This window comes from Heterocephalus glaber, unplaced genomic scaffold, assembly GCF_053883595.1.
Source record: "Heterocephalus glaber isolate CG9 unplaced genomic scaffold, H.glaber_assembly_v1.0 deba00001428, whole genome shotgun sequence".
Lineage (NCBI taxonomy): Eukaryota > Metazoa > Chordata > Mammalia > Rodentia > Bathyergidae > Heterocephalus > Heterocephalus glaber.
The window spans coordinates 878,171-903,314 of NW_028258293.1; the positions used below are offsets into that span (position 1 = coordinate 878,171).

General features: G+C 59.4%; 1 protein-coding gene across 1 annotated transcript in view; it reads left to right on the forward strand.

Moving 5' to 3' along the window:
- Window positions 1-13,275: 13,275 nt before the first annotated feature.
- Window positions 13,276-25,144, forward strand: part of Muc5b (mucin 5B, oligomeric mucus/gel-forming) — a 31,646-nt gene continuing 19,777 nt past the window's right edge. Inside the window, 27 exon segments of the mRNA XM_087212022.1 lie at window positions 13,276-13,332; window positions 13,556-13,625; window positions 15,488-15,559; window positions 15,832-16,093; window positions 16,176-16,290; window positions 16,382-16,397; window positions 16,400-16,454; window positions 16,634-16,736; window positions 17,614-17,815; window positions 18,097-18,222; window positions 18,466-18,583; window positions 18,662-18,800; window positions 18,951-19,061; window positions 19,242-19,311; window positions 19,567-19,704; window positions 19,926-20,090; window positions 20,226-20,320; window positions 20,951-21,077; window positions 21,191-21,446; window positions 21,918-21,973; window positions 22,092-22,192; window positions 22,458-22,581; window positions 22,584-22,608; window positions 22,740-22,878; window positions 22,961-23,074; window positions 23,632-23,811; window positions 24,120-24,359. Of these exon segments, the coding sequence (XP_087068148.1) occupies window positions 13,276-13,332; window positions 13,556-13,625; window positions 15,488-15,559; window positions 15,832-16,093; window positions 16,176-16,290; window positions 16,382-16,397; window positions 16,400-16,454; window positions 16,634-16,736; window positions 17,614-17,815; window positions 18,097-18,222; window positions 18,466-18,583; window positions 18,662-18,800; window positions 18,951-19,061; window positions 19,242-19,311; window positions 19,567-19,704; window positions 19,926-20,090; window positions 20,226-20,320; window positions 20,951-21,077; window positions 21,191-21,446; window positions 21,918-21,973; window positions 22,092-22,192; window positions 22,458-22,581; window positions 22,584-22,608; window positions 22,740-22,878; window positions 22,961-23,074; window positions 23,632-23,811; window positions 24,120-24,359 (3,276 nt within the window).

The following is a 25,144-nucleotide window of genomic DNA, read 5'->3' on the forward strand; positions in this document are numbered from 1 at the left end:
CAGCACTGCACCTTGTGGACTCTGTTTGAACCTTCGCATCCAACCACGTGGGACAGCCCAGCCCAGGGCTCAAGCCCGCATGGGCCACTGGGGACAAGCAGCCAGGGAGGGCCACTGGTAGCCCTGCTGCCTCCATGGCTGGGGACAGGCCATGCTCTAAGGGGCACAGCGTCGGAGCACAGTGAGAGTGAGTGAGCCTGAATGAGGGAATGAGTCGGTGATGAGTAACCGAGTGAAGGATGCAGAGACGGATGAAGGCGGGACTGGGTAGATGAGCCAGCGAGTGACTGAGGGGCGCACGGGGAGGGGGTGATGAACGAAGGAGCGGTGGGTGACGGTGGGTTCGAGGATGAGTGAGTGATGCCTGACTGCGGGAGCACCCAGCACCCTGGCTCATCACCGCCTTTCCCACGTTCCCGCCCCCTGCCGGGCTCCTCCCCTGCAGGAAGTTGTGGGCTCCTCATGCAGCTGAGTGGGGCGTGCGATGTGTGAGCACTGGACTGCCACCCCCTCCCCAAGGGACCGCAGGCCCTGCAGGGTGGCCAGGGCCCTGGACCAGGCCCTCCTGCTTCTGCTGTAGCCACCCTGCCCGCTTGTCTTGGTACCTAGCCCCTCTTCCTGGAGCCCCAGATGCCCCAACTCCCTGATGCCCGGCCACATAGCAAAGCCAGGAGGGCCCATGGTCCAGGAGCGGGCACAGGGCCGAGGAGGTGACTGGGCAGGGCCAGGTGTCGGGGCAGAGGGCAGCTGGGCTGTGCTCTGCATAACAACACAGGGCAGGCTGAGGGGCTTGCGCCTGAAGACATCTGCCAGTCAGGCCTGGACACACATGGGGGCCAGGATGGCAGGCTGGATGGGGCGGGCCTCAGGCAGGGGCATGGGGCCATGTTCTCACACTCAGGCTCTGTTTTTGGGGAAACTGAGGCCCAGCAAGGGGTGGACACTGGGCTGTGTCCCCTCCCCTGTGCGGCCAACCCCCCAGCCCGGCCCTGGGCATCTCTGCTCCTGGTGGCTGCCACGAGGTAGGGCACAGTGGGTCCTGCCTGGTCTGCCCCACTGCGTCCCCAGGCTGCGACCGGGGTCCCATCCCCCATCCCCCAGGGCTCAGCACCCCCTGCTCAGGTCACAGCTGACACAGTCAGGCGGGCCCCTCCTCCAAGGCATACAGCTTGGGTTCTGCAAAGATGTCCAAGGTGCCATGTGTTGCCCCGTTGGCAGGCCTGGAGGTCAGGGCACTGCCGTCCAGCCCCTCAACGCCTGGGCCACACAAGGCCCTGAGCCCGCGTGGCCGGCCCTTAGGTCCTGCACGGGACGATCGGCTGACCCTGCTGTTCTCAGCTTGCCAAGGCCAGGGTCAGAGCTGCCCCCGGGGCGGATCAGGTGTCCCCACGAGCCACCTCTTCCTCCCTGGTGACTAATCCTCCACCCCCTGGGCACTCGCTCCTGCCACCGTGTCCCTCCCTGCCTGGAGCACGGCATGGCAGGAAGTAACCCTGCCGCACGTCCCCAGGTGGGAGCGGCTGCCCTCCCTCCCTGGCCCTGGCCGCAGCTTGGCAGGTTTCACAAGTCGGAGGGAGTGAGAGGTTCAAGGGGGCGGAACAACCTGTCACCCGTCACCTGGGAGCAGGAAGGGCAGGGCAGGGCTGCCCTGGGGGGCCCACCCCCTCTGGGCCTCTCGCTCTGCACCCCCAGGGTGGAGCTCACAGACCTCATCCCAGCTCTGACCCACTGGGGTGCTTGGGTGGAGGCCTGAGCCAGGCACCGGGGCACTGGGGTCACTCTGGGGGGCAGGGCAGGGCAGGGGACCTGTCTAGGGGCCAGAGGGCTTGGGGTGCCCCCACCAGGATGTGGGGGTCTGCTTCTGCAGCCCAAGGTGGGAGGACCCCTGGGGGACAAATAGGAAGGACAGAGACAGGGCAGAGGCCCTGAGACAGCACCCACAGAAGAGGCCACTGGGCAGGGGCTCTTTTCAGAGGACACAGACCAGCAAGCCCTGGGGTGACTGTGGCATGGCCTGAGGTAGCTGTTCAGGGGCACCTGGGTCAGGTGTCTAGAGGACGGGCAGGGAGGAGTCTGTGGCTGTGCCCCCATGGCAGGAACTATTGTCCCATCCTCCACGTTCACCATCCTTGTCATGGTGTCTTGGTCACTACCCACCCGCCTCCTGCCCCGGTGCTGATCCTTGATGAGAGCTCTCCCTGCCATGCCCCAAGCCCCTGTGCCTGAGTCCCTGAGCAGCCCTGGCCCGGGCAGGGTGGGGTCCTGAGGTGCCAGCCCTTGGCTCACTCCATACTCCTTCCCAAGCTGGGCCATGTCCCTGTTTGCGTGGCTGGAGGGGGCCGGCACTCTCCCTGGGCCTGTGTCCCTCTGAGGGATGGACCCTGTGGTGCGTGCAGGTTGTGCCTCCCTTCCTGGGCCTGCAGAGGACTGGAATGCGGCAGGGCCAGGGCCAGCGGGGCCTAGGTGTGGATGCCCAGCAGCCTCGTGCCAGGTACCTCTGTCAGCACTGGGCCATCGGATGGGTGGCCTCTGCTGCCTCAGGCCCCTCTGCAAATCCTGCGGTGCTGAGTCAACACCGGGGTTCCTGGAGGGAAGGGAGGGCCTGTTTGCCTGCTGACACTTGGCACCTCTGTCCCGAGACAGGACACTGCACCCTCGCTGTTTGCTCTCCCGAGGGCCATCTAATCCTGAGCAAACTCTGCAGTCTCTGTGCACACCTGCCCTGTGTCCTGTGGAGGCTCCACCAGGACCAGGGCTCATCTCAGGGTGCAGGGCGGGGAGGAGGGAACAAGGCACCAAGCCCCCAGGACCAGCTGGGTCTGCGTGTACCTGCCCCGGGGCTGGGCCTGGCTGTGCTCCTGTGCCGCTGCAGCCCACAGACAACACCCCTCCCCCCCGAGCTTCCTTTCCTCCTTCCCTCCCCCAAATTCACCTCCATGAATTGAAGCCATCAGGCTGGCCCCACTCTGATCTCCCACTGGCCAGCTCTTCGAATGACAGCTGGCACCCAGCTTTCTGGGAACTTTTATCTTGATACGATTCTGAATTTATAAAGTTGCAGAAACAGAGCAAAGAGCCCCGTGAGCCCTGCACCTGATTCATCCTTGCACACTCTGCTCAGCACGTGCCATTGTGCATGCTCGCTCTCACTCTGTACCTACATATTTTCTGAACCATGTCCCTTCGCCCCTAGATACGAGCGTGTGTCCTGGTGTCGCATCCAGAGGAGTGCACATTGCCATGGCCCCGCACCCCTTCACCCAGCTGCACCTGTCACAGTTGCTCACTTTCTACCCTGGTTAGTGCAGGCCCATGTGACACAGGAGTTCTCTTTTTAGTCTCCTTCTGCCTGCACTCTGTCTTTTGACCTTGGCCTTGTGAGGAGTGTGGTGGGTTATGCTGGGGAGCACATTTCGGTGGAACTCAGCATAGCCGTGTTTCCCAGCACCTTGTGTCTGCAAGCACGTAATGCAGATGCCCACCTTCCTGGCTTGGTTCAGGGCTTCCCCACTGGGCAGGCACTACTCCTGGGGGAATTAGGAAGGGCCTTCAGCCTGCCCACAGTGACTACTGCAAGTGTGCACCAGATTTCCTTGTTCTGCTGTCAGAAGGGCTTTCTCTTCTCTCCCATTTATTTATTTATTGCGTTTTCATTTATCTTAGTATAGATTCATAAACTTCTATTTTCAGAATGGCCCTTTTAAAAGATAAAAATAATCCACCAAAATTTGTGGGCCAGAGAGCGCTAAGCTCTCCACAGAAACATCAACAAGACAGAACAAGGAGAAGCTTTCTGACCAACCTTGTCAAGGCTCTGGAGACAATCAGGTTTGCAGCAACCAACCAAATGCCCAACAATAAAAAGCCATCTTCAAAGAGAGGAAGGTTAGAGGGCATTTCAATCCACTTTTGTATCCCCCCAGGGCATGGGCAGTTTGGTCTCTCCCCCCAACACCAGTAGGTCAGAAGAAGCGGGGAAGGCCAGCCTTGCAAATCCTGTGCCATGGCTCTGACCCAAGTGGTGGACTCTTGGAGCACTGACACAAAGCACCATCTGTCTTGCTGAACTTGGAACTCAAGCAATGAGTGCACTGCTTGGGAGAGCTTCACCTTCTACAGACCCACAGCATTCTGGGACAAGAGATTACAGTGGAGACATCCAACAGACCACCAAAGGCCTAGACAGGGCAAGAGTCTCCAGAAATCAGGACATCCATGAATGTCCCCTTGTATACAGGGGACTTTAGAAAGAGGCAGCCATGCCCAGGCACCCCAGGCAAGATTGTGCCTCTGGCTGGTCCCTGGGCTCAGATGAGCCAATCTCGGTGTCAAAAGATGGGGAATCTGGAGAGGTGTCTAATGTTAGAGGAAATCTGTCAGAATGTGAGTGGAACACAAGGTGAAAGAAGAGTCTTCAGCGGCCACATGACAGAAGGAATAATCTCTACAAAACAAGTCTGAAAACATCTAAAAAACAATGGACTGGGCCGGGGATTTAGCTCAGTGGTTTCACCACCTGCTGTGCAAGCGCAAGGACCCAACTTTAATCCCTGGTACCGAAAAACAAAAACAAAAACTAAAATAAAACCAGTGGACCTCAGGCAGGCGTGGTGGTGCATGCCTGCAATGCTAGCACTTGGGAGTCTGAGGAAGGAGGATCATGAGCCCAAGGCCCGCCTGGGCAATTTAGCAAGACCCTATCTATAGACAGATAAAGAAAGAAAGAAATAATTGATCCCTACAGTCTTCAATAATAAAAAAGAAAAGGAAGAGCAGTAAACACTGAAGAAGGAACAGAATCCAATTTCCAGGTTACCGTATTGTAACAGTCAAATCCAGATTTTCAACAAAATAGTACAAGACTTATAGGGAAGCAAAACAACATATCCCACTTAAAGGAATAAAAGAAACCAACAAAAATTATCCACGAGCAAGTCCCAACCTCAGTCCCACTAGACAAAGACTGAAAGTAACTACTACAAATACAAAGGAGCACAGGAACAAAGACCCAGAGGAAATCAGTTTAAACAGAGCACATGTAAAGTGAGAGGTTTAAAACAGAAAAAGAACCAAGCAGAGATTCTAGAGCTGAGAAGCATGACAACTGAAACAAAAAGAATCCCTGAAGGCCTCAGAGTCAAATATGTGTAGGCAGGAGAAAGATGCTGAGCATGAATGTAAGGCTATTAAATTATCTTCTCAGAAGAGGAGAAAGAAGAAAGGACTGAAGAAGAGTGAATAGAGCCCAGGAAATGGAGCACTGTCAGGGAAGCCCCACATGCACAGTGAGAGTCTGAGAGCAGAAAAGGGGAAGAGAAATTACCCAAAGAAATAATGGCCATAAACACCCTAAATTTGATGAAAGACATAAATCTACAAATTCAAAAAGGTCAGCAAACTCCATGCAGGATAAACTTAAAGAGATCCACTATAATCAAACTGTTGAAAGATAAAAACAAAGAAAGAATACGAAAGCACCGAGAAAAGAGAATTGTCATGTTCAAGGGCTCCTCAGTAAGATCAGCCATGGAGGCAAGAAAGGCAGTGGGAGATGTGTGAAAAGTATCAATAGAAAAAACTGTCAACCAAGAGTTCTATATCAGGTAAAATTGTCCTTCAAAAATTTGGGAGAAATTAAGATATTCTTAGATATATAAAACCCAAAGGGTCTGCTGCCACTGGGCTTGCCCTGGAAGAAGTGCTAAAGATATCCTTCAGGTTGAAATGAAGGATCTCAGAGCTGTGTGAAGGACTAAATCTCTAGTGAAATGAACAACAGTGGTACCTTAGTTCATGAACTTAATTCTTTCCATTATTTTAATCACAAACTGAATTGGACAAGAACTGAGTCAAATTCTATGGTTAGGGTCAATGTCAACCTTATGGGGAAATTTGATTTGTCCAGTTCAGTTTGCAACCAGAATCATAGAGAAAATTGAGTTTGTGAACCAAGATATCACCATATATGAATAAATATAAAATCCAGCACTCTTGTCATTTTGGTTGTAACTTCATTTTTATAATTTGTGACATCAGGAACATAAAGGGAGGTAAGTGAGCTGCATAAAAATCATTTTTGTGTGCAACTGCAGCTCAGTTGATATCAATTCAAATTAGATCCTATAACTTCAGACTGTTGTATGTAGTTTCCATGGTAAGCACAGAGAAGACTTCTGTAGAATACATACAAAAGGAAATGAGAAAGAAGTCAAATTGGTCACTTCAAAAATTCAGCTAAACACAGATGACTTTGATGGAGGGAATGAGGGATAGAGAGACTAGAAGAAAGCATGGCAAAATGGCATAGGTGATCCAATCTTGTCAGTGGTCACTTTAAATGTACATGGGTTTAAACTCCACTGAAAAGGTAGCAACTGGAAGAATTGGTTGAGATCCTCGCCCAGTCTAATGAAATGCTGTCTATAAGAGACTCCAGTTAGAATCAAAGATGCAAATAGATTGCAAGTGAAAGGATGGGAGAAGACACTCCATGCTAATCCTAACCAAAAGAGACTTCGATGGCCATATCCAGGATAGAACAATTTACACAAAGGAAGTTTACCAGAGACAAAGACGGACACTAGGCATTGACAGAAGGGTCAGTTCAACAAGAAGCTATAACAACTATAAACAGATCTGCACTAAACAACAGAGCTCAAAAATGCATGACACCAGCACTGACAGAACTGAGGTGAGATGGACAGTTTTATAATCACCTGAGCCTTTAACATTAACTTTCAATAACAAAATGAGACAGAAGATCAGTAAAGACACAGAGGACTTGAACAACACCATGTGCCAATTGGACCTAATGCACACACGCAGGACACTTTACCTAACAACACAACACACATGTTCCTCAAGTCCACACAGGACATTCTCCAGGATGGACTATATAATAGGAGCCAAAGAAGAGTCTTAATGTTTTTTTTCCGGTACTGGGGATCGAACTCAGGATCTTGTGCTTGCGAGGCAGAGGCAGGCACAGTGCCACTGAACTAAATCCCCAGCCCCTTAACAAATTTTGAAAGACTAAAATCCAAATTGGAAGAGGACCAAGAGATGGTGGGAGGGGAAGGGAAAGAGAAATAAGGAGAACTAAGCTGTGTCATGCACCTGCACCAACTCCCCACGGTGAACGTGATCATTACGTACTGCAAATATGACCAATGCAATTTTTTTAATTTAAGAAAATTTGAACAACGAAATGGTTAAAAAAAGACTGAAATAACATAAAGTGTGTTTTCTAACCAAAAAGGGATGGAACTACAAATCAATAATAGATGGAAAGATAACATTCACAAATCTGTGGAAGTTAAATATCATTACTCCTAAGCACCCAGCAGGTCAAACAAGAAACCACAAGGGAAACTAGTCCATGCCTAAAGCCGAATGAACACAAAAACACAACATACTACATCATGTAAGGTTACACAAAAGCAGGAATAAGAAGGAAATGTATACCTGCAAGTGCCTACATTAGAAAAGAAAAAAGATCTCAAATCAATAACCTGACTGCACCTTAACGAAGAAAAAGAAGAGCAAACTAAACCTAAAGCTGGAAAAGTGGAGGGGATAAAAAAGGGCAGAGCAGCAATAATAAAACAACAGAAGAGCAAATAGGGAAACTGATGGAAAGAGAAGTTAGTTCTTTGAAGAGATCGACAAAATTGCAAACCTTTGTCTAGGTTGGCTAAGAAAAATAGAGAAGATTCAAATTATTAAAATTAGAAATAAACAGGACATTATCACTAACTTTACAGAAATAAAAATGATTATAAGAGAATACTATGAACAAGTATATGCCAACACTTTTAATAACCTAGAAGAAATTACAAATTAGTAGAAAAACAATTGATCCATAATGAAATGGACAAAGTGAATAGATATATCACATTAAATCAGTAACTAACCTTTCCCCAAAACAAAATCCTAGAACCCTATGTCTTTCCTGGTGAATTGCAAAAACACAAACTCTTCCAAAATATTGAATAAGAGGGAACACTTCTTAGGTCACTCTTGAAGCCAGGCTTACCTTCCTCCCTAAGCCAGACAAAGGTTCTGCAGTAAGTCCCCGACTTACAAACATTTAAGTTGCAAACTTTCACAGGAGTACTGTATAAGACTCACCACTTTGGCCAGGCATGGTGGGACACAAGCCTGTCAGGGGGCTGAGGCAGGAGGATCACTGGGAGTTCAAGGCCAGTCTGGGCTACCTAGTGAGTTCTAGGCAGCCTGGAATGCATAGAAGAGCCTGTACAATGAAAAGAAAGCATAGTCCAATATCCCCCATTTATATTGGTGCAAGAACCTCTAACATACACTAGCACACTGAAGTCAGTAGTACTGAAAATGGGCAGCATGCCATGAGCAAGCAGTTTTCATTCATTTGAAATATGAAAATCAGTTAATGAAATATACCACATCGAAAGAATGGACGGGGAAATCCATGATCATCTCAATCGATGCAGAAAAAGAATTGGCAAAAATTCAACATCCTTTCATGATAAAAAATAAAAGGACTCAACGCATTAAAAATAGGAGGAAAGTACCACACATAATGAAGGACATCTATGAAGAGCCTGCAGTTAATCTCATCCTCAGCAGGGAAAGACTGAAAGTGTTTCATCCACGATCGATGGGAAGAACAAAGCAATGATACTCACATTCACCACCTTGTCTCATCTGGTACTGGGGATTGAACTGGGGATCTTTGTGCTGAGCTAAATCCCAGTCCTTTTTAAATTTTTTCTTTTGAGAGAAAGCCTCACAAGTCGCTAAGTTTTCCAGGCTGGCCTTGAACTCATGATCCTCCTGCCTCAGCCTTCTGAGCGTTGGGATTACGGGTGTGCACCACCACGCCTGGACTGGCATTCACCACTTCTGTTCCACATAATATTGGATGCTCTAGCCAGAGAAGTAAGAAGACGAGATAAAGATTCCCAAGCTGAGAAGGAGGAAGATGACAAGAGCTTATATAAAGAACACCTTGAAGATCCCACTGAAGCACGGTTTAAACTAATAAAAGCAAGCAGCAAGTGACTGTACCTTAGCAAGGAATAGTCAGAAAGGGGAGTTAGGAAAACAAGTTCACTGACATAGAATATTTAGGAATAAGTTTAATCAAGGAGCCAAAAAACCCGTGCACTGAAAACTATAAAACACTGCTGAAAAAATTTAAAAACCTAAAGTTGAAAAATATCCTGTGTTCATGTACTGAAGACTTAATATTGGTCAGATTATAATGCTACAGGTCCCACTAAGCCCCTATTAAAATTCTAATGTTTTGTGTAGAAACAGAAAAATCCAGGGCCTGGGATTTAACTCAGTGGTTCCGCTGCCTGCCTCACAAGCGCAAGGTCCCGAGTTCGATCCCTGGTACCAAAAAAAAGAAAAAAGAAAAAGAAAAATCCATCCTAAAATTCATGTGGAATCTCAAGAGACCCTGAGTAGCCAAAATCTTCTTACAAAAGAAAAAACAAAGTTGGAGGGATCACACTCTCTGACTTAAAACTTAGCAAGAAGCTGCAGGAATCCCCAGTGTGGGGCCCGTGCCAGAACAGCTCTGCAAAGTGCATCCAGACCTAAATGTTCGCTGTGGTTCGGGGTCTTCACTCCCTGCCGAAGTGCTAGGAGACCCAACATCCACCTGCACAAGAACAAAGTCAGACCCCTACCTCACACCAGTTACAAAAAATGAACTCGAAATAGATCAAAGACACACACAAGAGCTAATCCTCAAAAAGACACATTTCCACAGATGTCGACAGCCAGTTCCCGTGCTCGGTGTCAGAGCCGTCGGAGAAGTGGTTATCCACCCACAGCGCAGCATCCCGCACACCCCACACCCGCTACCAAGAGTGGAAAACAGCCAGGCGCTGTCTCAGCTGCTCGGGAGGCTGAGGCAAGAGGATTGCAAGTTTGAGGCCAGCCTCAGCAACTTAATGAGAGCCTGTGTTAGAATATAAGATAAAAGGACCGAGGATGAAGTGCACTGATAGGATGGCCCCGGTTCCAACCCCAGAACCAGGAAGACAGAGGGAAGGAGGAGGACCAAGAGGTCTGGAGAAGACGCAGGGGAAAGGACCCTCGACTGTGGCTGGAAGACAGGGCAGCAGGTCCTCGGGAGCCACGCGGAGTGAGCCTGTGGAACTTGCCGGGGCCAGCAACCCCACGCCCAGTGAGCCCCCGGAGGAGTCCACCGCGGGGATGCAGGTCACGGCGGCCCGCGCCCCAGGACCAGAAGACCTGGCCCTGTGACCTTGCTCTGCTCCGCTTTGCAGGAGGAGGGCAAGGTGGGGTGGGCAGGCAGGGCCTGGACTATACCCAGGCTGTGGGCAAGCCCTAGGTGGGCAGCTGCTCTGGGCCGGGGCCTGTGTGGAGGAGCCCAGCAGAGCCTGGGGTCGCCATGGAGGGTGCAGGAGGGGCCCTGGGAAGTGGGGCCTGGGCTCACTCTTGCGGGACAGGTGAGCCCAGTAAGGGCTCTGTGTCACCCGCGGGGAAGGTCTCTGTCCATGGGGACTGCATCCACCCCAGGCCCTACATGGTCTGGCAGTCCGCTTTGTTCTCTGGCCCAGAAATGAGGGCCAGGTTCCCGCCCAGGTCCAAGCTGCAGGGCAGGCTCCTGGCACCGTGGTGGTGATGTGACCCCATGTCCCAGGACGGCCTCGGTCCCTCCCCACGGGCCAGCCGGGTCCCTTTCTTCCCTTGCCCCGCTCTCCAGCCCTTCGACTGTGAAGAGGTAAACTCCCCAAGGCTGAGCAAACAGGCTGGGCGGCTGCATCCGGGAAGTCGCAGCAGACCATCTGGGCAGTGGCAGTAGTTGGACTGTCCCAGGAAAGGGCGGGATCTGGGGCCGGTGTCGCGTGCCTACTGTGTGCCCCCTGCCCCATGGGGCCCTTCCAGGCAGGGTGAGGAAGGAGGCTGTTGGCACCACCTGCGAGTGGTCAAGGAGGGCGGCTGCCCAGGCACCAGGCAGAGGAAGGGGAGCTGCTGTCTAGGCAGTGGGCCTGGTGCCACAGTGTGCGTGGGCATTAGTGAGCAGGCAGAGGGAAGGAGGGGCGGCTGGCGGTGGTCCAGGGCCCGGGCAGGGGTCCAGTCTGAGGGTCCTTCAAGGCCCTCCTGTGGCACTGCTGCCAGCTGCAGGTGAAGGAGAGCCCTGGAGACCCAGTCTCAGATTCTCCAACCTGGGAACACGGGGGCTGGGGAGGATCCAGCTGCTCAAATGCAGGCCCAGGAGGGCACGCTGGGCAGGGAGCCTGCTGGCCGGTCCACGCCAGCCCCCAGCCCAGCCACTCGTGTGCCAGAGGCGGCACACTCACGGCATCCGCAAGGTTGCTGGGTATGCGTGGGGTGGCCGTCAGCACAGTCCACCGCAAGCTTTTCGAAGTCATTACTGCTGTAACAGGGACTTGACACAACTTCCGGTCTTGGCCGTGTTTAACTGAAGTGCACAGTTGGGGCCCTAAGCCCCTCCGCACAGCGTGCAGCCAGCGCCCCTGTCTGCCCCGTCTGACTCCGCCCACGCCTCTCGACCTGCCGTCCTGTGCACCCGAGGCTTGGGGCCTCATACCAGTGGGATTGTGCGGCTTGTCCGTCTGTGACGGCCTTGTTCGCAGAGCAGTGTAGGGGGCCAGCATGTTGCAGCCCGTGTCAGAACTTCCTCCTCTGAACGCTTGTGTGATGTCCACGGTAGGGCCCACTGTCCCCCGAGCTCGTAGGTGGCCTCTGTTTTAGCGACTTTGGATGACGCAGCTGAGATCTTGGGCGGCCAAGAGCCTGAGCCCCTGCCTGCAACTCCACTGGGCCTAGAAGGAAAGGATTGCTGGGTCACGTGGCAGCTCTGCTTAACTCCGTGCGGGGCTCCTGGGGATTGAACCTGGCCCTTTGCACTGCGCTGCATTCCCGGCCCCTGTAATTAATTAATTTATTTTTGAGGCTGGGTCTTGCTAAGTTACCCAGGCTGGGCTTGAACTTGCCATCCTCCTGCCTCTGCCTCCCAGAGTGTTGGGATTACAGAAGGGCACCACCTCCTCCTCTGGCCGATACTGCCCTTTTTGAGGACTTGCCACACTGCTTTCCACAGTGGCTGCCCCATTTTGCATTCCCACAACAACGCTTAGGTTCCTGACGGCTCCACACTGGTGCCATCCCCACGGCTTTCTGACGGGTCCCTCTTCCCAGCAGGGCCACCCTGCCAGTGTCCTCCAAGGGGAAGGCAGAAGGTGCTCAGGGTTCAAGCAAAGCAACCTAGACATCACCCTAGGCCTCCCCGGGGCAGGCAAAGCCGCAGGGCCAGTGGCCCCTGCCCCTGGCATGCGTCCCGGGGACATTCCCACATGCGGCCCGTGTGTGCCACAGCCTGCGGCCTCGCTGTAAGAATGGGCACAGCTCAAGTTGCACCAACGGGAGGAAGTCACGGTGCCCACAGGGAGGGTGTCCGTGGGCCATCACTGCTGGGAAAGGCTGCCTGCATCCCTGGAAGCTTGACCACCCTGCTAGGTCACTTGGGGCGGGCAGCACACCCGGAGCTGTCGCCACTGCCCTGCGGCCTGTGCCTGCGTCACAGTGCCTGTCAGCAGAGGCCCACGCGGGCCCCAGCCCCCAGTGAGTGGCCACTGCCTTTGTCATTCACCAAGCAGGATGCTGGGCTGGGGCCTCTGGCCTGCCTTGGCCAGGACTGTTGGGCCTCAGTTTCCCCTTGAGCTGAACGTTGCAGCAGAGGGGGGCCGAAAGCTCCAGAGTCTGCAGGGGCTCTGCCTGCTTCCACTGGGGCCTCTAGGCCTGGAGCCTCCTCCTGGGACCCCCACCCAGCCACACAGGCCAGCACAGGGCCCAGCACATGACCCAGAGTACCCCAGACGGGGCTGAGCAGGAGCCCTGGGCCCTGTGTCCCAAGCCAAGCAGAGACTTTGAAGGGTGGGTCGACTCAGAGGGCCCTTCCTGCCGGCTGACACCCCAGGCCTCTCTGTGCCTGCAGCGGCTGGCCCCGCCTCAGCCAGGCAGTGCCTGGCCTCTCCCTCCCACTCAGAGACGTGCAGGGTGGGGGGCACCTGCATCTGGTGGCGTCAAATCCTTCCTCCTTGGGCCGCTTTCTGCCACAGCCCCTCCCCGAGAGCAAACACACGTGGCTGCCCCAGGGAATGGACGCGGCCCTGCTTGGCCAGGAGTGGGCACAGGGCCAAGGTGTTCTGCTACATAAGCCCAGGCCCCTGGGGAGCAGGCGCTGAGCCCCATTCCCTCCTTGCCCACCTGCCTGCCTTGCCAGCCCCCAGGATGGGCACCAGGAGCAGGAGCTGGGCGCTGGCCTGGGCCCTCGTGGCCCTGCTCGTGGTGCGGCTGGCAGGTAAGGCCAGAGCCCCTCACCTTGATGCTTTCCTGCCGGGGGGCCTTCTCTGGGCCCTGCTGAGGGGCACAGGCCGATCCTGCTGCCCACTGCCGGTGTCCCCAGCACTGCGAGCTCTGGGCTCTCGACGGTCTCATGTGGGGAGTGCGGTGTCAGGGACTCAGAGGCCCAGCCTGGGTGGGGGGTCAGGGAGGGCTTGGGGTAGGACAGGTGTGGGCAGTGCACCAGGGCTAGGGGCTGGCATCCCAGGGTCTTGAGAGGCTCGGCGATCAGAGAGGCAGTGACAGCTCTCTATGGATGAGGTCTCAGTTGACACTGGACCCGTGGGGCCTCCCCGCAGGTGGACCCCACTTCCAGGTGGCCAGGCTGGAACAGAGCAGAGAGCAGGGTGCCCAGGCCACAGCCTGACGCCTGGGCCGAGTCCTGTCAGCCATCCTGCCTCCCACCAGGCATCTCAGGGTACATGGCCCTTGTGAGCAGGGCTGCAGCCTCAGGCGATTCCTGGGAAAGCCACCACTGTCCTACCCCCGCCATGCTCACTGTTAGCAGGAAACATGTGGCCGCTGGGCAGCGCTGGCAGCCTCAGCATGAGCCGGCTGGGCTGACTTGGAGCCTGGTCACCAAAGCCACGGCTGCCCTGGGCTCTGCTCCCTACCCAGCTTGGCCTGGACAAGGGGGGAGCCGGCCCGAGAGCCCCTGCTTGTGAAGGGTGTGGTCAGGGGCGTTGTCCTCAGAGGCCCTGCCTGAGGCTCAGCTGGGAGGCTGGCTTGTGGGGCTCAGCTGCACCCCTGCTTCCAAGCTGTTCCAGGCCGAGTGCCTGGCCTGACTGCCTGAGGCCTCGGAGAGCATCGTCTGTCACAGACCCAGCCAGCGGGGAGGCAGGGCCCACACAGTGGCCTTGGAGTCGCCCAGACACGCAGGCTACTCGTGGTGGGAGTGGCTGGCCCTGAGTGGCGGCACCTGGGTGGGGAGACCAATGTCAAGGCATCGTGGTGCTGAGGCTGGGAGCTGGTCAGCGTCCTCCGGGCTGGAGGAGAGGCCGTGGGCCCAGGCCGGGAGGACAGAGGGAGTGGCCGGCCCTCTGGGAAACGAAGTCAAGTGGGGCCTGAAGAGGAGGGATGAACCCAGCCCTGTGGTTTCCAAATGTCAGCAGGCTGGGTGGGAAAGGCAAACAGGAAGCAAGATGCCCATGGTTCGGGGCATGAGTTCCAGCCGGAGATATGGGTCCCTGTGGAGCAGTGGGAGCTGCTGGGACTCGGCCCTTTAGCTGTGTGGGTGGTGCACCTCGTCCAGGCCCTGGGGCAAGGCTGCTGGAGGAGGCCACCCTGGGTGCCATCCTGGGGCTGACGCCTCCTGCTGCTCTGCCCGACTCCTGGTTCCAGTTCTGGGCCGGTTCTGATCTTGGGTTTCTGCTAAGTCCTTCCTGAAAACCTCCCACCGTGTCCTTCCAACAAAGCTCGCTTTTGTCCTCCAAGGGCAGGAGGGAGGGGGCTGAACCCTGGGTGGCCACGTTCTGGGACCAGGCCTGCTTCCTGATTCCATTTTCTTCCTTGAGTGGCCGGGGCCACTGCCCTGTCCCTCATGGGACAGGGTCGCCACCCCACATGTGCAAACCAGGAGGGCAAGTAGAGTCGCCATCAGGTCCCCTTGGGGAGGAGTCTCAGCCTCAGGCCAGAGCCTGCCACACTCCTCCCACCGTGGCAGTGACCCCGGTCAGGTGGCCGTGTGTCTCTCCTTTGCTGACTCCCACCCCTTTCCCTGCAGAGACCCAGACGCCGGCAGAGCTGAGCCTGGGGAACACAGAGCCCACCTCGGTGGACAGCGGTACGCAGGCAGGCTGAACGGGCGGAGTCACCCTGAGGCCCTCCCGGGTCTGTCTTGGGACAGTGCTGGGTGCCCAGGGATTGGGGCTCCCAGAGAGACCAGGGTGCAGGGCAGAGGTGGAGCGCACCTCTGTGAGCTCGAGGGCTGGACTGGGTTGGGTCGGCAGAAGGGGAGCACCCAGGAGGGCCCAGCAGGGACTGAGAGGAGCTGGACAGCCCTGCCCCAGGCCCTGGTCAGCCCAGGGTGGGCATGGAGTGGGCAGGCTGAGAGAAGGTGCCTCCAGCCACGGGCTCAGCATGACGCAGCCCTGCCCTGCAGCCTATCCCACGGCCTCGCCTGCCCGGCGCCTGACCTTCATCCCACCCCTCGCCGTCTTCCCCAGTGTGAGCCGTAAGTAGGAGGTTGCCCTGCCAAACGGGGAGGGAGTCTGTGGGCCTGGGGATGAGGTACCTGTGGACACCAGGCGTCCCTGAGCAAGGCTGGCGCCCTCCAGGTGGAATCTGCTGACCACCTGGGGGCCAGCAGCCCCAGGGCCGGGGAGAGCCAGGGATGAGTCGGGGGCTCCAGGAAGTCAAGCACTGGGGAAGCGAGGCAGGGCACTGGGGCGCCTGGTCTCCAGGAGGCAGGTGCCTGGCAGTGACCCATTTCCTATCTTTCGGCAGCCCTGAACCCCGCGCACACGGGGCGCGTCTGCAGCACCTGGGGCGACTTCCACTACAAGACCTTCGATGGTGCTGTCTTCCGCTTCCCCGGCCTCTGCAACTACGTGTTCTCCTCGCACTGCGGCGCCGCCTACGAGGACTTCAACGTGCAGCTGCGCCGGGGCCTCGCAGGCTCCAGGCCCACCATCACCCACGTCGTGCTCAAGGCACAGGGGCTGGTGCTGGAGCTATCCAACGGCTCCGTCCTGGTCGACGGGCAGCGGTGAGCAGGCCCAGCCTTCCTTCCGGGGGTGGCAGTGGGCCCAGAGCCTGGGCAGCAAGGGCCTGACCTCACGCTCCCCTAGGGAGGACCTGCCCTACAGCCGTGCTGGGCTCCTGGTGGAGCAGAGCAGTGACTACGTGAAGGTCAATGTCCGGCTGGTCCTAACCTTCCTGTGGAACGGAGAGGACAGTGCTCTGGTGAGGACGCCAGGCCCCCAGGGGCCCCAGGGTGGGAGGTTGGGGAGCCAGGGCAGAGGCCTAAGGCTGGAGCTGCCCTGCCTGCCCCCAGCTGGAGCTGGACCCCAAGTTGCCAACCAGACCTGCGGGCTATGCGGAGACTTTCAACGGGCTCCCCGATGTCGGCGAGTTCTAATGTGCACAGTGAGTGCTGCCTGGGGCCAGGGGCCACGTGTGAGAGGCTGGTTTGGGCAGAGTGGGTGGACTGGAGTGAGCTGGGAGGGGGTCCAGCCTCAGGGAGCCAGACAGCTTCCCACACTGAACGTTCTCCTGGGCAGCAGACGCCAGGCTGAGCCCTCTTCAGTTCGGGAAACCTGCAGAAGCTAGACGGTCCCACGGAGCAGTGCCAGGACCCGCTGCCCTCACCACCCGACAACTGCACGGATGGGTGTGAGCGCCCTCCCCAGGTGTGGGGTCAGCAGGAGGCCTGTGGGTGGCTGAAGTGGGACAGGGACAGTCGAGCTGAGGCCTGAAGATGGCCCCGAGTGACCAGACAAGAGAGGGTCCCCTTCCCAGCAACACTGAGGGAAGACCCTTGTACCCTGGGGTCGGGGCCGAGGAGGGCAGCAGGGGGAGTGAGATACCTCCGTGGGAAGTTCCACATCGCACACCAGGGTGGACATGGCTAAGTGTGCAGCGACTGTGTGTGGAGCAAATGTGCACCCGGGGGCACGCAAGGAGCCCGAGCGAGCCGCTCGAGGAAGCCGGGCAGACCTCCTTTGGATCTGGCCTGGAAGCTCCAGGAGCCCCCAAACCAGCAGAATCCCTGATCCCTAAATCATGAAGGGAACCTGGGAGCTGCAGCCCCACATCAACCGCCTGGGGTCCTGGGCAGGACATTTGTCACAGCAGCATGGAGCCTGCTGGGGCTGCCTGAGGACAGATGAGTACCTCTGTCTCCCTCTTCTCTGAGCCACCACCAGGGTGGACCCTAAGTTCACTTCCTGTGCCCTCACACATGGGAGGTGTGTCCTGGAGCTTGGGTATGAGGGGTCCAGAGTCCTAGGTCACCCCCCCAGAGCCAAGCAAAGCTCTGTGCCCAGCAATTGCGAATTCAGAGTTGGGTGGAACCCCAGGTAGATGAAAGGATGGATGGATGGATGGGCGGATGGATGAGTGGGTGGATGGGTAGATGTATGGGTGGGTATGTAGACGGATAGGTGGAAGGAGCTTGAGGTGAAGAAGGGGCTCCCTGGCCCTGTCTGGAAGGGGCAGGGTCCCCACACAGACGCGTGGCCATTCTGCCCAGCAGTCAGAGGGTGCCTGACCTTCCTGTGCCCTCAGGGGGACTTCTGCCGCCGCATCCTGTTTGGCCCGGCCTTCACTGAGTGCAATGGGCTGGTGGATGCCAGTGTGTACGCGGCTGCCTGTGCCCAGGACCTGTGCCGCTGCCCCACGTGCCCCTGTGCCACCTTTGCCGAGTACTCCCGTCAGTGCGCCCATGGGGGGGGCCAGCCGCAGAACTGGAGGGGCCCCGACCTTTGCCGTGAGTGCCCCACAGGGCCTGGGCCAGGTTCACATGGGGGCCTGGTGTGTGGCTGGGGAGACGGGCTCAGGGGGCCACTCAGGGGCCACAGCGAGAGTGGGAGAGGAGAGGATTTGGGGGAGCCGAGGCCAAGACAGGCCTGGAGGTGCTGGGAGCCCAGGACTGCTGTGGCCTCAGGTGGCCTTGGGTATGGGGGCACATAAAGGCAGGGGTGGGCGTGACTGCGGCAGGGCGGCTTTCAGGGTGGGACGCACCTCGCTGAGCACTGCCTCCCCCTGCAGCCCCGACGTGCGCGCCCGGCATGCAGCACCAGGAGTGCGGCTCGCCCTGCACCGACACCTGCTCCAACCCCCAGCGCTCCCAGCTGTGCGAGGACCACTGTGTGGATGGCTGCTTCTGCCCCCCAGGCAGGCCCTGAGCCCTCTGCCCACCTCCACCCTGCCCCTGCCCAGGAGCGGGCGGCGGGCCCTGGCCATCTTCCACCCAAGGGTCCAGGGTGGGTGGACACTGACCGTGAGGAGGCAGAGGTCTGCGGGTCTGAGAGAGGCAGAGAGGGGTCGAGGCCCCGGGCTCAGTGGGGACCAGGCCAGCAGAGCACAGCGCTCGCCCGCCCCGGTCCTCACCCGGGCCCACTGCCTGCTCCTGCCCAGGCACGGTGCTGGACGACATCACGCACGCCGGCTGTGTGCCGCTGCCTCAGTGCCCCTGCACGCATGCCGGCCGCACCTTTGCCCCTGGGACCTCCTTCACCACCAGCTGCAGCTCCTGGTAGGGCCCGACCTCCTCATGGGCTGAGTGGGTGGGGCGCCTGCTCCCACACCTCTCTCGCTCATGGTCTCCCTGCAGCACCTGCTCTGAGGGGCTGTGGCAGTGCCAGGAGCAGCCGTGCCCAGGCACCTGCTCCGTGCGAGGTGGGTCCCACATCTCCACCTATGATGAGAAGCTCTACGATGTGCACGGCGACTGCAGCTACGTCCTGTCCAAGGTGAGGCCCCTTCTGCCCTGGGAGGGTCCCCTAGTGGCCATCAGTGGACTCAGCCCCGGCTGAGAGGGAAGCCCAGACCTGCGGACCGGCCGGCTCCCCGGGGGCTGCACCCGCCCTGCACTGGGCCCTTCACTCTGCGTTTCCTAACAGAGATGCACGGACAGCACCTTCACGGTGCTGGCTGAGCTGCGGAAGTGCGGCCTGACAGACACTGAGAACTGCCTCAAAGCAGTGACGCTCAGCCTCAATGACGGGAACACGGTAAGGGCCCCTGCCACCCGTGCCACAGGCTGGGAGAGGCAGAGGCGGAGCCCCAGGGCAAGGGCAGCCCCTTCCCAGGGACAGTCCCAGGACCCCCTTCAGGGCAGCCCCAGGCAGTCCCTGCTGCCCCTCCCAAGTGGACGGTGGACACTGACCCCAGCCTGCCCCTCTGCTCCCCAGGCCATCCGCGTCCAGGCCAGTGGCGCTGTGTTCATGAACTCCATCTACACCCGGCTGCCCGTGTCGGCAGGTACGTGGCTCCCGCCAGCCAGGTGAGGTGGGCACCTTCAGGGCAGCCCAGCTGGGTCCGGCTGGGTCGTTGCTGAGTTCTTGGTGGTCTCAGGCAGTTCCAGAGTAGCTTAGGGCTGGCTGCCTAGCTAGGGGTGATGGGGTCCCACCCCTGGCTGCCGAGGAGACCTGGGTAGGGTGTGCTCACCCTCTCAGGCTTGCTCGGGTCTGGTGGGGCCACCACTGGTCCTCTGCAGCCCTGTGTCCTCATCCGCAGCCAACATCACCGTCTTCAAGCCCTCATCCTTCTTCATCCTGGTGGAGACAGGGCTAGGCCTGCAGCTGCAGGTGCAGCTAGTGCCCCTCATGCAGGTGCACATTGCCCTGGACCCCTTGCACCACGGCCAGATGTGTGGTGAGGCCTGCCAGCTCCGGGGTGGGGCTGGAGCGTGAGGGCGGACAGGGATGGGGAGGCCCAGGACAGCTGACGTGGGGGGTGGCCAGGCGGGCAGAGGGACCCAGCTCACCTGGGATGGCTCCGAGCAGGCCTGGTTTGTCCTGGGTGGTGCCGGCGGGGGCTACAGGCCAGGGCACAGCAGCCAGGCAGGAAGCCGCTGATGCCCTGGCCCGGCCCAGGCCTGTGTGGGAACTTCAACCAGAACCAGGCTGATGACTTCACGGCCCTGAGCGGGGTGGTGGAGGGCACCGGCGCTGCCTTCGCCAACACCTGGAAGACCCAGGCCTCCTGCCCCAACGCCAAGAACAGCTTCGAGGACCCGTGCTCACTCAGCGTGGAGAACGGTACCTCTCCCCCAGGCCCAGGCCGGGGCTAAGGAGGGAGCAGGCCCCGGTGCGGTGGTCACGCCTCGCAGCCCGGTTCCTGAGGAGGCCGGGCAGCCTGAGGGCAGGAGGGCAGCGCCTTGTCTCCCCCCGCAGAGAACTACGCCCAGCACTGGTGCGCCCTGCTGATGGACCCTGCCGGAGTCTTCTCTGCCTGCCACTCCTCCGTGAACCCTGAGCCCTTCCACTCGGTGAGGGCCCAGCCTGCGGGGCGTGTGGGGACCCCCGGAGTCCGACCACGGAGGAGAGGCACCGGGGAGGCCCTTCCTGCCCTTGCCTTTGGGTGCCCTCCTGTGAGGACACCACTCGCCGCCCCAGGCTCCCTTCACGGCCTCCGCCCCTCAGCTCCACCTGTGAAACCCTCCGCCCAGTGAGCCTCCACCAACCCCAGGGAGGCTTCACAGGGACGATTCGACCAGAGGACGACGGTTCAGGACCACGATCCTGGAAGCCAAAGTCCTGAAACGCACCCAACTCCCCCCAGGGTCCCCAAACACAGAGCCCAGCCCATCCCCAAGCCCACCCTCAAGCCCACCCTCCTGGCGCACCCCCACCTCTCCTGCCAGCCCCTGCCTCAGCCCCTCCCCACCGCTCCACGCCCCCACGCAGCCAGCTTCCACCCGCCCTTGTCCTGTGGGGCCCCGCCCCTCCCCTCCCCGGCCCCGCCTCTCTGGCTTCCCACTCCCCGCTGCTGCCCTGGGTCCCCCCCACCTCTGCCCCTGCCCCCTCTCCTGCGTCCCCACCAGCCAGCAGGAAGGGAGGGGGTGGGACAGGCGGTGCCGGGGGACTGGCCGGGTCCCTGACACGCCGCCCGCCCCCAGAACTGCATGTTCGACACGTGCAACTGCGAGCGCAGCGAGGACTGCCTGTGCGCGGCGCTGTCCTCCTACGTGCACGCCTGCGCCGCCAAGGGCGTGCTGCTCCGCGGCTGGCGGGACGGCGTCTGCAGTGAGTGCCCCGCAGGCTGGGCCGGGCGGGCATCCAGGCGGGGTGGAGACTTCGGGGACCCCGTGGGCAGCCTCACAGTCCGGCCACGCTGCACTCCATTCCCGCCCCCGCAGCCAAGTACATGAGCAGCTGCCCCAAGTCCCAGAGCTACGCATACGTGCTGGACGCCTGCCAGCCCACCTGCCGCGGCCTGAGCGAGGCCGATGTCACCTGCGGCGTGTCCTTCGTGCCCGTGGACGGCTGCGCCTGCCCGGCAGGCACCTTCCTGGATGAGGCGGGCACGTGCGTGCCGGCCCACGAGTGCCCCTGCTACTTGCGTGGCAGCGTGGTGGCGCCTGGGGAGGTGGTGCAGGATGACGGTGTGGTCTGGTAAGGGGCCCTGGGCTCCAGGCCACCTTCCTCCTGGCCTGCTCCCAGCCAGTGGGGTCTGCGGGGCAGATCGTGCACACCAGGGGTCTCTGTGCCCCTTCCCCCACCTCCAGTGGAGGTTCCAGTCCCTGGCAGGAGGCAGAACGTGGCTGCCACACTGCTCACCCCGTTCAGGAAATCGCAGGAGAGATGGGAGGGGCTGGGGCCCCAAATCCTCTGCTGCCCCCCACAGCACCCCACCGAGGCCCAAGCCCTCAGCACTTGGTCTTTGGGGGCCACTCCAGCTCCCAAGCTTAGCCCGAGCTGAGGGCCACAGCCCCTGCCCCTGGCCCCAGCCCCTGCCTTCTGCCACCTGGCACCTCTCCGGACTGGGCTGGCACGGAGACCTCAGCAGCAGTGTGGTCCTGGCCCGGTGCGGGGTGATGGGTGAGGACCACCAGAACACTGCATGTAGTGAGTCTTCTCTCGTAGCTCGTGTGCGAGCGGGAAGCTAAGCTGCCTGGGAGCCCTGCTGCAGAGCAGCCCAGGTATTGCCCGCCTGCCCGGGCATGGTGAGGGAGGCAGGGCACCGGGGACTCAGGTGCTGGGCTGGCCCTGGCAGGATCAGCTCATCTCCGCCTGGCCTGCCGTGTGCTCTGGCCCCAGGTTGTGCGGCGCCCATGGTGTACCTGGACTGCAGCAATGCCTCGGCCGGCACCCCTGGGGCCGAGTGCCTCCGAAGCTGCCACACGCTGGACGTGGAATGCGTGAGTCCAGGCACGGCCGCAGGGCCAGCCCCCAGCTCAGCCCCCAGCTCAGGGAGGCCGGAGGGTGTGGCTCTGAGCTCCCGGGCCCTGGGGTACCTGTGCTGCTGGAGGCAGTGACTGTGGCCTTACTGACCCCAGTGCTTCTTGCTTGCATGGCTGCCCCTGTCATCCCCAGGATGGGCAGTGTCCGCTGCCTTGGGGTCTGGGAGCCTGGGGGACCAGCGAGTAGGCCATGCTCCCAGTCCCGACCAGCCGTGTCCCACAGTTCAGCACACACTGCATCTCGGGCTGCGTGTGCCCCCCGGGGCTGGTGTCCGACGGGCGTGGGGGCTGCGTGGCCGCGGAGGACTGTCCCTGCATGCACAACGAGGCCAGCTACCGGCCCGGGAGACCATCCGCGTCGGCTGCAATACCTGGTGTGTCTCGGGCCGCAGGGGCCGGGCAGGGAGCCACCGCAGGGACTTGGGGTGGCAGTGGGGCTGGCCTTCGACCTGATGTGACAGGTGGCACAGGGGTCTTGGGAAGTGACCGTGACAGCCTCCCCCAGCACCTGCAGGAACCGGCGCTGGGAGTGCAGCAGCCGGCCCTGCCTGGGCACCTGTGTGGCCTACGGGGACGGCCACTTCATCACCTTCGACGGCGAGCGCTACAGCTTCGGAGGCAGCTGCGAGTACACGCTGGCCCAGGTTCGCGGTCCCCTCGCACGGCCCCCAGCCCTGGCTGGCTGATCGGCCTATGGCAGCACTGCCTCGTCTCTTCCCGCTCCAGGACTACTGCAGGGGCAACGGCAGCGCCAAGGGGACCTTCCGCATCGTCACCGAGAACGTCCCCTGCGGAACCACGGGGACCACCTGCTCCAAGGCCATCAAGATCTTCGTGGAGGTGGGACACACGTGGCCGTGAGGAGCATCTCCTGGCCCCAGGCACAAAGGGCTCCACAAGGAGTGACCGAGCCTGGGTCTCGGGTGACCTGATCACCGACACCCCAACAGGCTCAGTCAGGGGCCACACCCCTCCACCCTACCTGTCTCCTCGTGGCTGCCGCCCCTTGTCCAACCCACTCCCTGTCACTGGGGTTAAGGCCCCCTCATCATTGAGGACGGTCTAGCCCTCTCATCTGCAAAGACGCTTTTCCCTGGGTTGCGTCCCAGGCTCTGGGGCTTAGCTATTCAGAGACCCTTGAAGCCATGGCTCACCCCACCATGCTCAGGGCACGCACATCCAGCCACAAGAGGCAGAAGCCCCAGAGCAGCTGAGGGTACAGCACTGGATGGAGCAAGCTGTGGGGTCTCCCCTCCAGCACAAGGCTCCCCTACTCCCAGCAAGCCTGCCTCTGGCCATGCCCCTCACAGCACAAACCCCAGGCCCCTGGAATCCCTGCCAGGCTTGGCATCCGTGGGTCCCCAGCTCCTCCAGCCCCTATGTGTCTCTGTCCACAGAGCTATGAGCTGATCCTCCATGAAGGGGGCTTCAAGGTGGTGGAAAGGGGGCAGAGCAGCGACCTGCCCTACAAGGTCCGCTACATGGGCATCTTCTTGGTCATTGAGACCCGCAGCGGGATGGCTGTGTCCTGGGACCGGAAGACCAGTGTGTTCATCCGCCTGCCACAGAGTTACAAGGTGAGCCCTGCCAGGGGACCCTGCTCTGTTCTCATTCAGAAAAGCCCTGGCAAGCAGGCCATGCACACGTCAGGGTCTGAGAGGGGATGCTGAGCCCGTGCTGACCAAGGGAAGCATTGCAGCACTATGTAGAGAGCCAGCTCTGCCTGCTGACCTCACCGTGGCAGAGGGCTCTCCAAGGGCAGAAGCCGCCCATGTGCCTGGCCAACACCCTGTCATTCCTGGTTCCAGGAAGTCCCCGGGTGCTGCCTCATGGGCTCTGTATCAACTCCCCAGCTGACATGCTCCACGTCTCCCTCCTCCTTCAGGGCAGGGTCTGTGGCCTGTGTGGGAACTTCGATGACAATGCCATCAACGACCTGACCACGCGCAGCCAGGCCGTGGTGAGCGACGCGCTGGAGTTCGGAAACAGCTGGAAGTTCTCGCCCACCTGCCCAGATGCCAGGGCACCCCAGGACCCCTGCACGGCCAACCCATACCGCAAGGGCTGGGCCCAGAGGCAGTGCAGCATCATCAACAGCGCCACCTTCGCCGCCTGCCGCTCCCAGGTGGGGCCCAGAAAGGCCCAGGGCTCCAGCTTGGCAGGGAGGGCCAAGGGGTTGGCAGCTGCCTCCTGCTCTGGGGGAACGGGGTCTGGACCTCCCTGTCCCTGGCACAGAGCTCACCTAACAACCCTACAGCATGAACAGGAGGTTGGCAGGGCTCCCAGGGGAAGTGGGACCGGCCTTCAGGAGAGGCTTCTGAAAGCCATGTCCTGTGCCTCGGCAAAGACTCAAGGGCCTACGCAGGCAGGGACAGGCTTCCTAGGTCAGGACCTTGGGCAGTGATGAAGGGAGCCCCTCACAGAGGTGCAGTTGGTGCTCAACTGCTTTGCCTGTACTGTAAGCCCATCCCTCTCTGCACCTGTCTCCTGGAGCAGGTGGTAGAGGCCCCTGGCCACCCTGGTCCACTTTTGGGAAGGTCCCTTGTGGCCTGACAGTTGGCCTCAGCTTCAGAGGCTGCTGTGTGGCACAGGTGAGGATGGGGTGCCTCCACGCCCTCTGCCCAGGAACAGCCTGGGCCAGGGCTCTCGCTCACCAGGACAGGCAGGTGGCCATTCGTGTTGGGGACGTGTGGGGTCTGGTAGTCAGGCTCCCATCCCACCACATCCTCAGGATGCCCACCAGGTCTGTGGTGGGGTGTGTCCTGGGCCAGGCTTGCTGCTGTGAATAGGGACAGCTCCACAGGGAGTTTACCTTCAGAAGAGAGGCTCAGGGCGGGGGGGGGGGGCGCGCTACGCAGAGAGCCGATGGGGAGCAGAGGAGGACTCAGCCAGTGGGAAAGCAGAGTGGGA